The sequence below is a fragment of the Sander vitreus genome, chromosome 17, assembly GCF_031162955.1.
Source record: "Sander vitreus isolate 19-12246 chromosome 17, sanVit1, whole genome shotgun sequence".
Classification (NCBI taxonomy): domain Eukaryota; kingdom Metazoa; phylum Chordata; class Actinopteri; order Perciformes; family Percidae; genus Sander; species Sander vitreus.
In genome coordinates, this window is record NC_135871.1 from 13,922,304 (window position 1) to 13,940,062 (window position 17,759).

At 40.6% G+C, this 17,759-nt stretch overlaps 1 protein-coding gene across 1 annotated transcript in view; it reads right to left on the reverse strand.

Moving 5' to 3' along the window:
* Positions 1 to 292: 292 nt before the first annotated feature.
* The window catches only part of LOC144532843 (uncharacterized), a 96,927-nt gene continuing 79,460 nt past the window's right edge, over positions 293 to 17,759 (reverse strand). The window contains exons 34-53 of the mRNA XM_078273779.1: positions 17,291 to 17,395; positions 17,063 to 17,116; positions 16,552 to 16,605; positions 15,402 to 15,455; positions 15,190 to 15,243; positions 14,618 to 14,662; positions 13,537 to 13,587; positions 13,323 to 13,367; positions 12,264 to 12,290; positions 11,003 to 11,056; positions 10,234 to 10,278; positions 9,866 to 9,910; positions 9,706 to 9,768; positions 9,236 to 9,271; positions 7,628 to 7,672; positions 6,901 to 7,044; positions 5,918 to 5,984; positions 5,674 to 5,811; positions 2,347 to 2,424; positions 293 to 439 (exon numbers count right to left, since the gene is read on the reverse strand). Coding sequence (XP_078129905.1) covers positions 339 to 439; positions 2,347 to 2,424; positions 5,674 to 5,811; positions 5,918 to 5,984; positions 6,901 to 7,044; positions 7,628 to 7,672; positions 9,236 to 9,271; positions 9,706 to 9,768; positions 9,866 to 9,910; positions 10,234 to 10,278; positions 11,003 to 11,056; positions 12,264 to 12,290; positions 13,323 to 13,367; positions 13,537 to 13,587; positions 14,618 to 14,662; positions 15,190 to 15,243; positions 15,402 to 15,455; positions 16,552 to 16,605; positions 17,063 to 17,116; positions 17,291 to 17,395 — 1,305 coding nt within the window. The 3' untranslated portion in view covers positions 293 to 338. The remainder of the gene's footprint in view (positions 440 to 2,346; positions 2,425 to 5,673; positions 5,812 to 5,917; positions 5,985 to 6,900; positions 7,045 to 7,627; positions 7,673 to 9,235; positions 9,272 to 9,705; positions 9,769 to 9,865; positions 9,911 to 10,233; positions 10,279 to 11,002; positions 11,057 to 12,263; positions 12,291 to 13,322; positions 13,368 to 13,536; positions 13,588 to 14,617; positions 14,663 to 15,189; positions 15,244 to 15,401; positions 15,456 to 16,551; positions 16,606 to 17,062; positions 17,117 to 17,290; positions 17,396 to 17,759) is intronic.

Here is a 17,759-nt window from a genome sequence, read left to right on the forward strand (position 1 = left end):
AATTAAGATCATGTTTTCAGACAGGACTGAAGTTGATAAAATAAAGTCATTTCATGGTCTTGAAAGACATAATGAGAGTTGACAAGGAATGCATTACATCACAGTAGGGGATGTGAAAACAAGAAATACCGTAATAGTACAGCATTGCAAGATGAAAGAAAAAGAACAAACCCAACAACAAGAAATCATGACTGCATCCAAATGTTATTGTAAAGTGAACAAAAGAGGTCAGTTGTGAGTCTGTCCGATGAACCAGATCTGAGGAAGCTCTTACATACAGCGAGGCAGCCGGGCATCTATATTCGATCCAGCCCGATATGTGAACCGCTCTGCTGGGTTCACAGGGATGGAAGGAGACAGCCACTGGGGTCACAAGTCCCAGGAGGTCCACGGGGCCCCGGAGAGCCAGGAGGGCCCTTAGAATTGATCCCAGGAGGGCCTTAACAGAGAATTAGACATTATTAATTCCTGTGCCGGGGGGCCCTGCCTCCTCTACAGCTCATACAAAAGGAATTGCAGGTACAGCCTTGTCCTTTTCCTCCCACTGAAAACACAACTTGCCCTTTTCATCACTGTCACAGCCATCTCCTGTTTAACTGCTCACACACAAACTGTCCACAGTACTGTGGTTGTTTGTACTGTCAACAAACACCAGAGTAAAAGTGCACCATCATTATCAAACATGTTTTTCTCCCAATGTGTTAATTCTGTATGTTTAGGTGGCTATTTAGAGCTGCTAGCTCAACCCTGCTAATTAGCTACAGGACAGCACTAATGCACTCCTGGCGAGCATGACTTCAGCACTATCAAAGTCTATTAGGGTACAACAAGTTGAGGGCAAAGACAGCAAATGGAAAATTGTGGGAACTCTCACATATATTATAATAGTTTTCATTTACTGAGTTGTACCTAGCCTTTTCACCAGTGTTGTAACATTCTCATGAGAAGCAACAACACTGAAGAATCTCCTGTATGTGACTCATATGTCCCATTCTCCATGAACCTGGAGGTAGTCCATTGGGAACCTGCTCTATGTGGAATTCAAGGGGTACGAGCACGTCCCTCATTATGATGGCCAAGTGACAGAAAGTTTGGTTGGAAAAAAAGATCTTCAGTTGTACAGGAACTACAGTAAGTGCACAGAAGAAAAACAAAGCAGTGGCCCAGCACACTCATACAGTAGCAGTTTGTTCAACTTTCCACCAACTCTTTCCAAGTGTGAATACAGCTGAAGTCCAACCCCACCAGTTGGGCCAAAGGTGCTTACTGTGCGCCCCTGGAGATGATGTCTTTCAACAGCTGTGATTTGTCCTCTCCAAAGGAGCTATAGCGAACTTCCCTTTGCCCTACACATGCATTATGCACATACATAGTTGGATGGATGACTTTAGGTTCAGGGATATACCACTGCTGTCACAGGCTGAAAGTCAGCATCGGGGTATGGGGAGTGATTTTTTTTTTCTTCACAGGAGCAGGGGACAAGCTGACAACTTGGGTTGTATTCAGTGAAACCTTTGTGCAGGACAACAAGCCGGGCTTCTACTTTACAGAACGGCCAACATTGCTCAGTCACTGCAGCATTTTGTCTTCTACTATTGTTATTATTATGTCCTCCATTTGTGTCACAGCAGCGGCTGAGTTTTTAGAAAACATGCCATCTGGGAGTTGTGTTTATCTCCAACATGCTGAGATATCAAATGAAGGCTGAAATAGAATTTGTGGTTTGAGACATGACACAACCAAAGTTATTTGATATCACAGTGAGATATGCTACACTTTCCGACTTTTGGTGGACAGGTAAGAAAACCTGATAAACATGGGTAGATGTGGCGGAGACTGGTCATTCTGTGACAAATTAGGTATATAATCAAAATATAATCAAAGCATGACTGCCAGAAGTGCTCTTTTATACAGGTAAAAATATAGAGCTAGATTGGCATTCATGTGGAGTTGTATTTCTCACCACCTGATGAATGTGAGTCCAATATTCACTTTTCCTTTTGTTCCGTTTTGGTCTCCACCAATTCCTGAGGGTAATATCTCTTTTTAGCAGCATTGTGCTCCCCTACGTTCGCCAGCTAGTCATCAGCATCTCTGTGGGTTCATCACAATGGATGAACCTTTTCACTCTACACACAGTCATTTGATTTGTTGTTAATATAAACATATTGATAAATGCAACTTTAAGTAATAGTTTAATAAAGAAGCAGTTGAAAAAGTCTCCAATGGAAAGTAAAAGAGCATGGAACACATTATCTTGACCAGTCCTTGCTGATGCCTCTTGCTGACTGTGATAAAATACATACATTACATTAAATTAAGCATACAAACTATGATGTCTCTCACCTGGTGGGCCCATGGATCCTGGATCTCCTGGTAACCCCAGACCAAGCTGACCTCGCTCTCCTTTCTGCCCCCTGTACCCTGAGGACAGACACAACACTTGGGCTGAGTACAAATACTGCGGAGATGAAGTAGAACTGTGCTGTGTCATGTTTACAGAGCATGGTAGTACAGTTAGAAATATTAGTACAAATGCCATAACCTGTTAAAATCCAACTGTCAAGATGAGTATACACTTTCGCAACCTTTATATCTCTCTAGGGACTCGTACAGATTAGCTTCTTGATGATATTAATATCATGTCAGGTATGAAGTCTGCATTTATTTTGAGAAAAGTAGCTTTGCTTTAGCTGATGTAGAAACAGGCTGCTCTGGATTCCCAGTTTCAATCCCAAACGTGAATAATAAAAGACATTCTGATATCTTGCCAAAATGAAAATCATCAAATAAGCCATCTCTACGTTAGTTTTTGAAGAAGGATGCGCTGTGGGCTTGTACAACTTTCTGTAAACAATAGGGCAAAAGCAAATGTCTTTGAAGAATTTAAAACAGAGCAAAGAGGCTTTTTTTCGGAGGTCAGATATCTGGGTCACTAAAGGCATTCGGAGAGAGAAAAGAAAGACCTATTCTGTAGAAGACAGATGCAGAAAACAATAAGGTCTATTCTTGACAACTAGACTCAGAGATGTAATTCATTGGGAGATCATAAAGCTTTTTTCTGTTTGACCACAGAGAGAAAACTAGATTATGTTCAATCTTTTTTATAATGGCCTTTGGATAAGATACAACATAAAGCAGATATGAACACAGGGACATGCTCTGGCTGATGAGTAAAATCAAATCAAAGCATTTGCACTAATCTTCACATCAGGCCAATGTGTGTGTTGCCGATAACAATATGCACACAAACATGTTATTCAAAGGCTTTCTCACTCCATGCAAAGCCATTTAGTCTTTACAGTTCAAAACAGCAGCATATCAAGTAAGAATATGAGGGGCTGCGAATATATTTCCCCATGAGGCACTTAAAGTAATGGAGTCTCAGGACCAGCGGTTGCATGGAGTGCATCAGAAACATTGACAGGAGTATCAAGCATTGCACCGCCTGGCCCAAAGGGGAAACGCTTCAACGCTTACATGTCAGAGAAAATCTCAGAAAAAAGGCTTATGAATGCTCCAAAACCGAGTCTCAAAGAGAGAGGGGCTATCCACACATTGACGCAATAATGAGACTTCTTTCAACACTCACAGAGCCTGGGGCATTCATTCAGGGAGGAGACGTTCCATGGAGAAAAGAGCATTGTACCTTAAGCAAAAAAATACTGAATAGCACACAGGGCAATGAGCTTGGGTTGCACGCTGGATTGGTGCACTCTGATAAATCGAAAACGCCATACTGCGTCTGCACTTGGTTGAAAACAAAATTATTTCTTGGGGCGCTAATGGACGAAATACATTAATAGAAAATAATATTGCCACAGAATGCTTTTTCATGTTTGATTGATAAGATTGCAGTCCTGCACCTGTTGTAAACACTATTAACAGCAACATCTATGTATTCATGCTATGCCTTACAAAAGAAGAAAGCTGCTCCATCAAAGACAAATTACTGTGAGATATATACTGATATTTCCATATTGTACAGCACAAAGCAGAGCAGTTCTCAAACACAGAGATTACAGGCTGATATAATGAAAGACACTTTGTTTCAGTCAGTATTAATAAATATACAGAATGCACTGAAAATACAAAATTAAAAATAAATGTTAAAACAAAAATGATTTATGAAAAACGCACTCAAACAAAATGGATTACATCAGTGAGACTTTTCATTACACTCTCAAATGCAAAAGATGACTAGAATGATAATGGAGTACTCAATTACAACATAGGGGAGGGAAAAAACAAACAAAAAAGTGCTGTCTTGCATGCGTCCTTATGGATATTCTCAAACAGCTTGAGACTTTCACAAATGTGAAATCAAACAATGAGGGAAAAAAAAAGAATTCAACAGAGGGGTTATTTTTCTCCATAAACAATTCATTTTGGCATGTCGGGGAAGAAGTCAAGTTGGATATTCCAGAGGAGCACAGTCTCCAGCAGAGGATGACAAGAAATAATGAGGATATATTACCCCAAACTCTCTCCCCAGCTGAGTGGAGGCACAAGTCATCAAAGAAAACATTAAGAAGTTGTTGCATTTTTGATTTATCAAAGGAAAAAAAAAAACTTTCCTCTTTGTTTTCAATAAATATTTATTGCAAAGCTGCACTAAGAATAACCTATAAAACACTCTTTGGAAGCATAAAAAAATAAAACAAGCTAAACACAATCCAATACATGTGTAATGCAAATGGCATTAACACAACAGATATTTATAGTCGAGTAGTATAATAACTACATTACTCATGAATGAAAGCAGCATTTTATATTATAGCAGTGGGTTAAAGGGTAAGTGGTCTTGAATAATGTGAGGTAGATACAAAGCTCAAAGAGAAAGGCCAATGCAGTGGTGCTTTGATCTGCACCAACACGTAACACACTCCTCTTCAAAAGTTAAGACACCGTAGTTCTGCTGCGACACAATACAATTCTAAGCAAGTTTGAGGTATAAAGCCTGACTGGCAAACCATTAGTGTTGTATGAGCAGTCAGAAAGTTGTATCAGTTTGATAAAGAACGTCCACCCTCTTTCCTGACTATGCTCCTTTTCTACTTTAGAAGCTTTCTTTTTCCTGGAGTGAGGTATCAATACTGGGGCTCTTTCCTGTCCACATTGATAATAGTTTCTCTTATTCACAGCCAATTCTTCGTTTGTCTTCATATTTCCCAGAGAGCCGCTGTGCACCACACTCCTGGCCTTGCCTCTGCTTCCTGCCCCTCAGTCTGCATTGATATATGGGTCTAAGCAAGAGAAAAATACCCATGAATCCCTACAAAATACATGTGCCCCCACCTCATTCCAGCTCCAATGTTTCATCCCAACTCTATGTACAGAAAGAACATCTTTAACTGAAGGGTGTTGCGGTTCACTCTGCATAGTCAACCTGCAGCTTTGTGTTTACAGCAGTAAATGCTGCCTGCTTTAAATGTGTGTGGTACAACATACGGTAATTGGACTAATTGATGTAATTAAACTCCAATGAGGCGTACACATATGGTGTGGCTACATACATAGATTACAATTACATCAGACAACAGAGGGTTAATTGTCTTCAGTAGTTATGAGCAGTTAAGAGTGTTATTTCTAATTCATATTTCAACAGAAGTGGTTATTTTTCTGAGGTGGTGTTAATGTCCTACAGTTCAGTCTGGCAGCTTGAGCTCTTACCATGAGGACCAGGATGTCCGGGCTCTCCTGGCGGGCCTGGTAATCCGTCCTTTCCGGGAGGTCCTGGAGGCCCGTGGACCTGTGAAGCTAAGATCCCTGCAGGTGTCTTCTGCAGCGTGGCCGTGCTTGATACCTTCTCTACAAAGTAAGAAAAATCTAAATTCACATTCAGAATGCGGAATATGGAAACATAGAATAAAGATAGCGAGAAAACGTGAAACATTTCATTTAGAAAAATGTATACCTTCGAAGACCCTCAATACTTCAGTTCTGATAAACATTTTGAGTTCTTCCATGAAGCTGGGTTCACCCTGTGTGTGCAGTGGAGAAGAATACATCTTTCATTCATAGTGAATTGGCAGCAGAGGTGATACAGTCGTTATCACTGCATGAAATCTAACTGATGCCTGACATGTATCTCAACTCAAAGACCTCCACTACAACTCGGTGGAAACCATCTGTGTTGAAAACAAGGGCGGGGAGGAGGGATTACTGCTGATATTTTTCTTTTCTAACTATTCAGTGAAATCCCACCTTGCATTATTATATCACATCTGCGCCACGAATCCAGCTTGAAATAAAATGGATTCAGTCGGGGAATGTTAAATGAGATATTCTGACTCTATAAAGAGACTTCTTGGTGTTACTTTCTGATATAAAGTGTAGCTTTTCATAACAGCTGTGTATGCCTCTAAATATATGTATTATTAAGGAACATAAATTATATAACAATATATGCTCTGCTACTCAAACATTGTTCAAGCTTTCCAGTGTAGCAACGACAAACAATAGTAGCCCTGGACCTTGAATCTTTCCAAACAATTTCCATCTCTACTGTGAATGTTATATAACTGCTGTGACCGCGTACAGAGTGTGTAAAATGTCTGTGACACACGGAGGTGTTTTCACTGCTCTGCAGAGCTCTAGGCATGCCCACATTTATCTGTCTTTTTCTCTGTCTCCGTCTCCCTCCCTCTCTGACCTTCTGTTGCGCCTGGATGAGGAGGAGTGAAAAGCGTTGAGCAGAAAGAGAACAGCAACCTCCCTTGCACAGCCTTGTTTGATGTTTCATGCAGAAATCTGTAGCGGCACCATTTTTCCATACAGGGAACGAGAACTGAACTAGTTACACAAGCTCAGAAAGGAAGTAGGCTGATACAGGTTTTAATCATCTCTTGTTTGATCGGAGGTATCTGCAAACTCAAGGACCTTGTCTTTACGACTTACCATGAGGTTTACATTGTCCAAATTTACTGGAGGGCCAGGATCGCCTTTTTGGCCTGGAGGTCCGATCTGTCCAATGGGGCCAGGATCTCCTGAGCGACCCCTCTCGCCTTGAACACCCCTTTCTCCAGGAATCCCTGGATCACCCTGCAGTAAAGAAACCCAGACATTTCTCATCTCTCTCTCTCTCTCTCTCTCTCTCTCTCTCTCTCTCTCTATATATATATATATATATATATATATGATGCAGTACTGGATACATTTAGATCTGGTGAGTTCTGTAGTATTACATTGAAAACTACATTTCCTGGCTGGCATCAGCTGCATCAGAGTCACAGTCATTTTACAGTCTGACTCACTCAACTGTATCACTTAACATGCTGTGCACACTGACCTATTTCTCCTAATGTGTCCAGTCAGTCACCTGTCCTAAGGTTCTGTTGCCAACAATAAAGCTAAAAGCCTCATTTTGCATCCTCTATTTGCAATAGATTACTGCGTAAGTGTGACAGAGCTCTTTAATTTTGCCTTGCAAATACAATAGGAAACTGCACTGAGCCTTTATCTAGTGCTTACGCCTTTATCTAGTGCTTACGTGCTTGTTGGGATTAGTCACATTTGTGCTGAAGTGAAGACTTCCATTACTATTCATCAGAACCTTTTGTGCATTATAGTCCGACTCTTAAAAACAGCTTATTTTTTTTAGGAAGACAGGGATGATGCTACTTACACGTTCTCCTTTGGATCCTCTGTCCCCTGTTGCACCTGCAGATCCCTTAGGAAAAAAAAGCAAATAAACATGTTTAGTCTTTGTTGTTATAGAAGAAAGGTAAAGGAGTGACATCTAAATAATTGGGAAAAGAAATGATGCTGACCCTGAAGCTATCACCCTCTACACAGAAATAATTGATGTTTAGTAACATGCAGGGGCACACATAACACTCCACTATTGTAATCTGTACATGAAGCAGAGATTACTGTTATTTACACCCACCCTATTGGCATAATGCTCCCATCTACTCTAGTATTTGCAAATGTTTCTGTTCTGTTGCCGGAAGAAAAGAAAAAAAAACGTGAGCAAGCTTTTCATGAATTACTTGACTTTGAGAAATTTACACTTTTCAGACGACTGTGCAGTGATTGCTTCTTACTCAGCTCAGGTATATTGCTTGTATAATATCTCCCTGTACAGTGTTTCACCTTCTGCAATGTCACGGCTTCTCTACATCACTCCTATTTTGATTGAGAAATGCCTGCGTTCCCACCAGCTGTCTCTACTGTATGGAAGAGCTGGGAGAGTAAATACCTGTCTCTGGCTTCATGTCACAACATCTTGTGTCTTCCAATCTCTCCCTGTCACTCCTCATTGCTTCCCTTTACCATGCTCACAGCAATACCCCTGGGAGAATCTTTGTATCAATTTCCTGCTGGATTACAGGAGCCATGCAAAAGACAATCTGGCATGATGTGCTTTTAAAACGGGCATCTCTTTGTGATGCTGTTCTCCCCTGCCTGCTTTAATCTGCAGTACTCTGTATTCCCCAATGCCTGATGGGAGGCTTAAATCTATCATCTTGCCCACTGAAATGTGCTTCCCTGAGCATTACATTAAACCTCAAAGCAGTGTGCAAGGTGTCTGGGTAGAGGAGGAATGCCACCTGCTAGATGGCACTGTTGTCCCACCAAAAAGGCAGGCACTACTGCAGAAGGACATGAGGATAAAACTGTAGAAGGGCTTCATGCAATGCTGAGATTTTGGTGGAAGAATATTAACTAATACTAATAACAAGAAAACAATAAACTGTTGGAGTTGTCATTATGGTGAACAAAATATTGTAAATCAGACAGCAAAACAAAGCAATACTCATAGTCAAACCAGTTTGGTATTAGACTGTATAATGTGTTAATAATGACTATTCATAGCAGATCTGTTCTGCATGCTGTGAGCCCATTCTGTGTTATAATGCAGTAAATAGTGTATAACAGATTCAATCAGTCACCTAAAAGCTGCACTATTTGTTTCAATTTTAGCCAGGTTCATCAGGCAGGGAAATGCATATTTAATCTAAGTGTCTACTGCCCTCTATTACAAACATTTTATCATTGCCTGAAAGCATTAATGGTATAATTAGAGTAAAAAAAGACTAAAAGTCAACAAAGCCTTAAATCAGCAGGATTTCATTTAGTTTTTATCATGCTAATCTCAAATATGCAAATAGGTTTAATGCACTCAGGATGCTGTAGCTCTATTTAAAAATCTGCTGTGCCATCTTTCTGTAGCTCGGCTGATGTAAAGCACTTTCTATAAGGGGATTTGCAACACGTTCGCACATCTCACCTTGTATCCAGGAGTTCCATCTTTTCCAGGTCTCCCCTGCTCAAGGAGTGCAACACAAACAAAGACATGTTGTATCAGCTCCCACCTTCGATTGGATCAGCACTGTTGCACTCCTAGTAATCTCCACAGTTAATGAGATATCTCAACCAAGGGATAATGATCCTGATTGCTGTGCGAACACTCTTCCATTGTGCGCTTACAGGAAAAATTACAGAAACTATCTCTGATGGTAATTACATAGAGGATTGTAATCCTCCCTCGTCTACAGGACAAGTGATCTCTAACATACATTTTTTTCCATATTGTCCTTGAATCATGTTCTCCCATATATAGGTAAAACAACCTGCTGATGTAAAGGAGCAGTGTGTTGTTTTTTTGCAGCCTGGACATTACTGGAAGGTGCTTTGGCAACAGCAAGTAGTGATTATATAGGGTAGAGCAACAAAATTCATGTACAGTAGCATCCTTACAGGAACACCTTGGGGTCCCTCGGGCCCTGGGAATCCTGTCTCTCCGAGCGGCCCCCTCTCACCCTGTCAGAGAACAGAGACAGCCAATGTGTCAGTCGGCAGTGACAAAGGAATGACACGTGGATTGACAGCTCAAAGAGAGTTAGAGGCTGAGGCTCACCGGCTCTCCTGGGATCCCTGGCTCTCCGCGAGGGCCGGGCTTCCCCTGTCAATCACAACATAGGAAAAGAACAGACTGTGTTTGACAGGTCCTCAGTGGTGTCATATCTAAAGCTACCTCCTGTTTATAATAAACCAACCAGTCTACTATAGCTTCACAAAAATATCCACTGAACAAGCCGCAGGTACTGTATATATCCGAGGTTCTTAATCAAAGTAGTGTTGTGTTATGGCACTTCTGTTGTTAAAGGCTGGTATTCTTTGTACTTCATGAAACATCATCAACTTGTTGCCAGCAGCAGACTTAAACAGCACAGATGATTCATCAAGGAACAGTGTGAGTCATAATAAATTATTCGTAATACTTACAGGAGGACCTAGTATACCAGGTGGACCAGGCAAACCAATATCACCCTGAAGGAAACATTAAAAACGTGTCAGATAGATGACATACACATAACATAAAGAATACACATAAATCACTGTCAAGCTGACACATGGATATTGATAACAGAAACTGCCTAAACCTGGGTGTAATGGATGCTCCGGGGCTTCTCACTGTTTGGACAAATGCAATGCAAATAGGCTTAAACACTTAAAAACACAAGTCTCTACTTGAAAAAATCACAAATAGGGAACCTTCTTTTAAACTTAAGTCTTTTTACTATTTCAACAGCAAACACTTTTCATATGTCACACCTTTAACAGTATTCCACTAAAGGATAAATGATGTCACAGAAACTGGAACGTTCCACCCCTGAGCGCACACTCGTTTTTACAGATTTAGACTTAGATTTAGATGTTTCATGCAGGGGTAGCTTTGTTCCATTATGGAAAATGCATCCAATAGTAGCAGTTTGTTGTGCAAATGGTTAACTATTAACTATTACATTTGGCTCCACATTGCTGTTCAAATAGCTCAACTGAAATTCCTTCAGTCAAAATAAAAAATTGCATTCTGAAGTTGACTTGTACAGAAAGCTTCTTTTTTTAAAAAACTGGATATCTTATTTCAAAAATAAACTCTTTAAATGTTCTGTACTGAGAATGAAGAACAGAGAAAGTACTTTCCCTCACTTTGTAATCAGGTTAGGTCATGGCAGATGGGACGCCTCTCTGGGCCGATACTGTTGCTTACCTTGGCACCGGGTAGCCCTTCAAGCCCGGGTAATCCCATGGCCCCTGGGTCCCCCTATGACAGAAAAACACACCACCTGCTGTGTCAAGACAAAAAAGTCACTACTGATATGGACTATGGGTGGTTAGTTCCCCCTTTCTGCATCCAAGAATGATGCTATTTTTGTCTCACAGTCTTCAATAGGAGAATGGGTTTGGCGATGAGCCACTGGTGGCTGGTGGTAAATGGTATAATCATAAGACTCTCAGTAAACATTACGCATGAACAAGTAAATAAAGATCAAAGCTACATAAAGGCAAATAAATTAAATTCAGCAGGAGCCAAGATTTCCCACATTTTCATTTCTCCTCTTGATATACTCAGCAACATATTAATACAACCCTTCATATGTCAATATGAAGACAATCCTAAGAGGACAATACTTCAACCTGGGTTTATTGTATTAAATTATCTATGACACATGCTGTCACACTTTGTAGGCTATAGATGGGATAGAAAAGGAGCCCCATTTAAAAATCACAATCAGACTTGCCTTCTGCACTAAAAATAGAGACCCATTCCCAGCGATGAAGCAAGTGATGGCCTCTATCTACCTCATCTTGCTCAAGCGTCCATGGAGAAATGCCATTGCACAGAATAGTGGGGCGACTGGTGCTGACATAGACGGATTGTGCAGGTAATTGTCACACATGTAGATTGTCATGAATAAGCGAGTGCGACTAAGGGGAGAGTGGGCCAGCCAGAGTATCAGCTGTGAGACGGATTGTGGCAATTCCACCACAGCACTGGAGCTGCTCACACAATTTATTAAAATGTCAAATTAACATCCTGGTGAAAAATCACTTTGCAACAAAACAATAAAAAATGCAATTGGCCCTGTGAGAAAAAAAGAATTTAAGTTGATGGCAGGAGCATCAAATTGTTTCCATGTCTGCGTGGATTGTTTTCAGCCGTCAATATGGTGGGGGTGGGGGGGGGGCATTCAAAGTGCAGAGAGAGTTCATAGGTTCCCACTTGCAAGACAATACAACAGTTTCATATTTTCAGGAGACATGATCATTCTTTCGCTGTGTGTTGGAGTTCTACTGAGAGTGGTTAAGTGCTTAAGCTTGAAGGTCTATTGACTTATGTTGTAGAAAACCACAGATACATTGATAGAAGGAAACTGAAAAAACTCTGACTTCTCTATTTTTTGGACAGCACAAAAAATAGAGAAACATTTCATGAAAAATATATTCAATAATGAAAAGCTTCAACTCACTGCAAGTCCTTCATCTCCTTTGGGACCCTTAAAAGAGAGAGAGAGAGAGAGAGATAGAGAGAGAGAGAGAGAGAGAGAGAGAGAGAGAGAAGGACAGATTACTCCCATGAATGCGACAACTGCTACCATACAAATCATAAATATCGTCTGAAATGACATGTGGCTACTGTTATGTTAGTGTCATTAAAATTCATAGCATATATCATTGCTTCTCTTGTCTCGCAATCTTTTGTCTGTAAATCATGCTTACATTGTGTTATATGACACTGGTGAGACTGTGGTCTTTCCTAAGCAAGATTTAAAACCATATATAATAATATAATCCAGTCTGTTTATCACACATGCTTTACAAACAATGGTCATGCATGGTTACATTTTCAGTGAAGAATTTCTAGCATTTTTCCACATTAAAAAAACAAGGAATAATGTACACATTTGGCCTCTTCTCCCTCTTAACACTGATGAAGATGCTCTCATATTGGTTGCTCCAGAGGAGCTGTGGGGCTGTGATGGATGCAGTACAGGGAGTAGAATCCTCAAGCTTGAGCTGTGGTTCATGTGCATTGTGCACTGGGGATATTGCAGTGTCTATTTTTTGTTACAACATTTAGTGTCTTTTGTGGAGGATGGATCCCTGCAGGGCCTGTGAATGAATGTCTCCCAGGACACTGGACAAGATTACAAACTGTCTGATAAGGCAGAGCAGGGGGGAGCTGATAAGCAAATCGGGTCACTTCAGTGTGGCACCGTACGGAGCAACTGAACTTCTAAGTTCATTTTGCATATCAATAATGTTGTGAGCCCTCGGGGGCGGGTCAGAAACACCTGTTTGAGAATCAGGAAGCCTCTTAGCTTTCACCAACCATCAGCTCTCCATGAACATGATTGACTGTGATAGGACCCTTAGAAGCCAAGATAACACTGGAGGGCTGGTCAGATTATTTGTTATTCAGCTCTCTCAGGCTCTGCACCTCATGCAGTATCACGGTGCCTGTGTGCTAGTGTGTCTCCACAGTAAACCGTAAAGGATTTTGCTTCAGGCATGATGATTATGCTTACCGGAGCGCCAGGAGCTCCAGGGGGTCCTAAAATAGCTCCACCACTCTGAAAAAACACATTTAATGTTATGACTATATACACATTATTTTCGGAATGTGGGTCAAACACATTTTAAACACAATTTTTTGCCAATATGATTGAAGGCACTACGACGTGGATACAATGGATCACAATGACATTATCACTGAGTTGAAGTCATTTGAGAAGTCTTTACCTGCAGCTTGTACAGACTGCTCATCCCATTGCCCTCCACATTGGGTACACCCTGAAACACAATCAACAGTAAATCATCTTCCAACTGTTCTGTTGAGTTTTAGGCATCCAGAGTCTTTACATAGAACTGTACAGTAGGTCTGGAGCAGTTATACACTGTTAAGCCCTTAAAAGCTACATGGGAGAGATCAATAGCTCATTTGGTGATTACACAAAGAGAGGGAAAGAGTGTGCAAGAGAGTGAGAAGTGAAAAGAAGAGGAAAAATAGAGAACAGTAGACTTAATAATCCTTGAGCTAGTGGCAATTCGGAATACCAGAGTATTTCAGAAATACAAAAGAGCGCAGGGATTAAAAGAGATTCGGGTATGAGAACTAGGTAATCTAGTCTTCTTAGGTAGTATTAGGACATAAAAGAATGTTTTTCCCATGATAGATTGGTAGAGGGCAGCTATTGTAAATGTAGAAGGAGTGAAGATTCTCATTTAGAAGCAAGCGGATGCCTGTGCCCTTTTCAGGCCACCGAGCCATCCCCTGTCCTCCCAGACTGCAGTTTATGAGACCAGGGTGTGTGGGGGGGCACGGCAGGATCAAGGGGACGGCTGATGAATTATAGATTTGCCTTTGGAAGTGCTTACTCACTGGCCTTTTAAAGGGTACGAGCATGATTCAATGCTAGTGAGCAGGTCGCCACAATTTCATCATATTTGAGCTTGTTTGTCAGTTATGTTTTTCTTGTTACACTAAATACTGTTAGACTGGCTAAAATATGTGCACTGATGGTGATTTCTGTAGGAACAGATGCCAAGGCAAGGTTTTGGCTCTAACATTTACTTGATCATGGGAAAAGAAGATCTTCGGATAGTGCTGAGAAAAGCAAGACGATTAAATATGTTTCAATGTGCCATCTGTGTTGAATGGATGGCTATAAGTAACCTTAAGAATGAAGAAGGTTACATTGTGTAACAAAATGACCATAAAATGTATTTAAGCGTACATGTAGGGCAACATAGAAACTATGACCTTAACAGAGGTTTTGAGACATATCAGCATCTGGCTCTTGTTGAGGCAGGAGGAACTTACTGGAGGCCCTGGAAGCCCTGGCCTGCCTGGGGGTCCTTCATTTCCCTGCCAAACACAAACCAGAAGAATTGTTAAACATGTCTGTGGAAATGGAAATGTTTGTCAAGCACAATGCCCATGCTAATGTAATACCATGCTATGGAACCTCATTCGCCAACCCTGAGAAAAAAAACAACTAAGATTCCTTTAAAAGATCTGGCTTCCTACACTTTGATGCATATAGCAATGATGAAAAGCCTTGAATTATTTAGTATTACAAAAAATATCTTTATCATATTTATTATAGGAACTGGAGCCATTTTGTTTTCCATTTTATAAATCAATCTTTAAAATGTATGATAAAACTACATTTTGAGGGGGAAAATATAAAGAAAAGTACTTATTACAGGCTTTGAGCCATGGTATTCTTCAACTAATCATATCTGAATCCTTTGCATGCAAATTAGCTTGGTTAGCTGAGTTTAAAGTTATATAGTGGACACACTGATCCACTGTTTACTGTATATAAAGCACAGGAAGACATATACACTACCTACATTTTAAAGATGCATGTTTATATGATAACACCTTACTTTTTCTCCTTTTCCTCCTAGTTGGCCCATTGGCCCGGGTCTACCCATAAGCCCCTGCAAACAGAACAGCATCCTGTTTTAGGCATAAACCTCAGAAAAAAAGCCTCACACATGTTAAGATAAAGTCACTGTAAAAAGATAATTTGTGTTATTTTTCTACAATGAAAGAGATTCTGTATATAATAAGACCACGTGAACGGCAGGTGTCTTACTGGGGCCCCTGTACGACCGGTCACCCCGGGAAGTCCTGGCACTCCTGCAGTCCCCTGGAGAAGACAAATTGGATCACCATTTTTCAAAATAATGTCTCTTTTGAAATATTTAAGTTCACATTTTACAGTAACACTGTACTTAGAGTGTACAACTTTACAGATATGTTCTCATGGGTGCAAATTTAAACATTAATTACAGTCAGTTCATTAGTAATACTTCCATATATGGCGAGAAATAGGTGATGTGGGCATCTGGCCCTGCTGTCTTACTGGCTGTTCACGACACAGTAAGCAGATACTCTACCTAAGTAGTAAAGTGTAAGTAAGTCTTATCCAATTTCTTGATGCCTGGACCAGCTTTCTATGAATCCATTAGCGACAACAATCACAGATGAAATAATACAGCACATAGAGCTTACAACAATACTATAGAGGATGATTGAGAAAACGTTTCCATTCACTGCAATGACTCCTGTGGTTATGTTCAAATGTTCTTATCTCTGTAACACCTTTGATTATGCAGAAGCTGTGAAACATGCCATTGTCTATGTATATGCCGCATCTTTATTCATTTGTTTAGACAAGGCATTTCTGTACTGTTTGTTGTATTTTAGAGATGCATTGCATGTATGTATCTCAGTGATTTCTTTCATCATTTAAAGGAAAAAAAAGTCAACGGGGCTATAAAACATGTTTTACTGAGCCTATAAAATCCAGTAACAAGTCTTCCTGATAGTGCAAATCTCCTGCCATTGCACTTCAATGCTGAAAGTTGACCTCTGAAATGCTTCTCAGCTTCTCTAAAGAGTGGCTTGTTTTTTAATACACACACACACACACACACACACACACACACACACACACACACACACACACACACACACACACACACACACACACACACACACACAGGGCAGGCTTCGTTCTTTATAAAGTGCATAGTGGGCATAGTGCACATGCAGCACTGTGGATAGCTTTTGATAGATTCTTTTGAAAACAGACTTTTGGAGTAGACAGGCTTGAAGATGAGGCAGACATTACAAGATATTTACATACTTTTAAAAAAACGACCTCTCAATGTCACAGTGACTTCCGTATGGTTACTACTACCGGATTCATTTTTTTTTAGATTAAACCTTTCTTCACTCACCTCATCACCTTTATCTCCTGTGGGGCCTGGGAACCCTCTCTCTCCTTTTACTCCCTGCAGGGGAGGCAGAAGCAACGAGGGAGGAAAAAGAGTTTTTCACCAAACAAAAAAAAAAGTCCTAAAACTAAAGGCTGATGGGTGTAAAATTTCAAAATGTCTCTTCCACTCTTACAGCACACGCAATGAAACACTGTATCCATAGCAACAACTTCTGCAGCGAGCACATAAGAGTGTGTAGAATAATATGAGTTGTAGAACAGCTGGTTAGGCTTTCAGAGATAATCCAAAAGGCGATTTATGAAAAGCGTATGTCAATGTAAATCTCTATATATTAAATTAAACACACATTTTAATAAACAGTATCATAGAATGAGGCTTTTTGTGTTACATATTATTTTGCCATGCTGAGAAGCTGAATAATTCATTTAGATCCACACAAACAATTACATTACAAAATGTGTTTTATTGTCTACTGAGTATACTGAGTTACACCTGATATTTCCTTGCCTACCTTTGGGCCTTCTTTTCCAGGGTTACCCATGGGACCTCTTACACCTGGATCTCCCTGTTTAGGATAGGAGTACACAATTAATATGAGTGTAAGTGCTCTCAAAGTACTTAATAAGCAACCCCAAGAGTACATTTAACAACTGTCATGTAATGTCAAGTGGCATGGTCAGATTAACATGTTTACAGCAGCTGTTCCAAATAGCCTGCCATGCTGATGAGTTACTTGTACCTTTTCTCCCACCATGCCTTCGACTCCTTGCGCTCCAAGGGACCCCTTCTCTCCCTTCTGCCCAGGAAGCCCTGGGACTCTCGTCTGGCACACACTGCAGGCATTCTGCCAGCGCAGGCAAGGCAGGAAGCAAAAGCGATGGCACAGATAAGATTTCATCAAGTTGAGCTGGAGCACTGCATTTTCGCCCTTTATTATGTCACATCCCCTGGGTGGAGGACAAGACCCCAACTGACACAAAGTGTTCTCTAAATGTCTGCAGAGCAGAATAATGTGAACCCACCAAGAGTGTCTTCAAGAGTGTCTCTCATCTAGGTGAGGGGTGAACTTTGTCAAACTCATTGACTGTGACATTTAGGTGAGAATCTTAAATATCATTGTCCCTGATCCAGTCTAGATATAGGCACTGCACCTTCCAGGAAATAGCTGGAAGTTGGAGGGAGGCAGTAGAAACCAGTGCACCATTAAA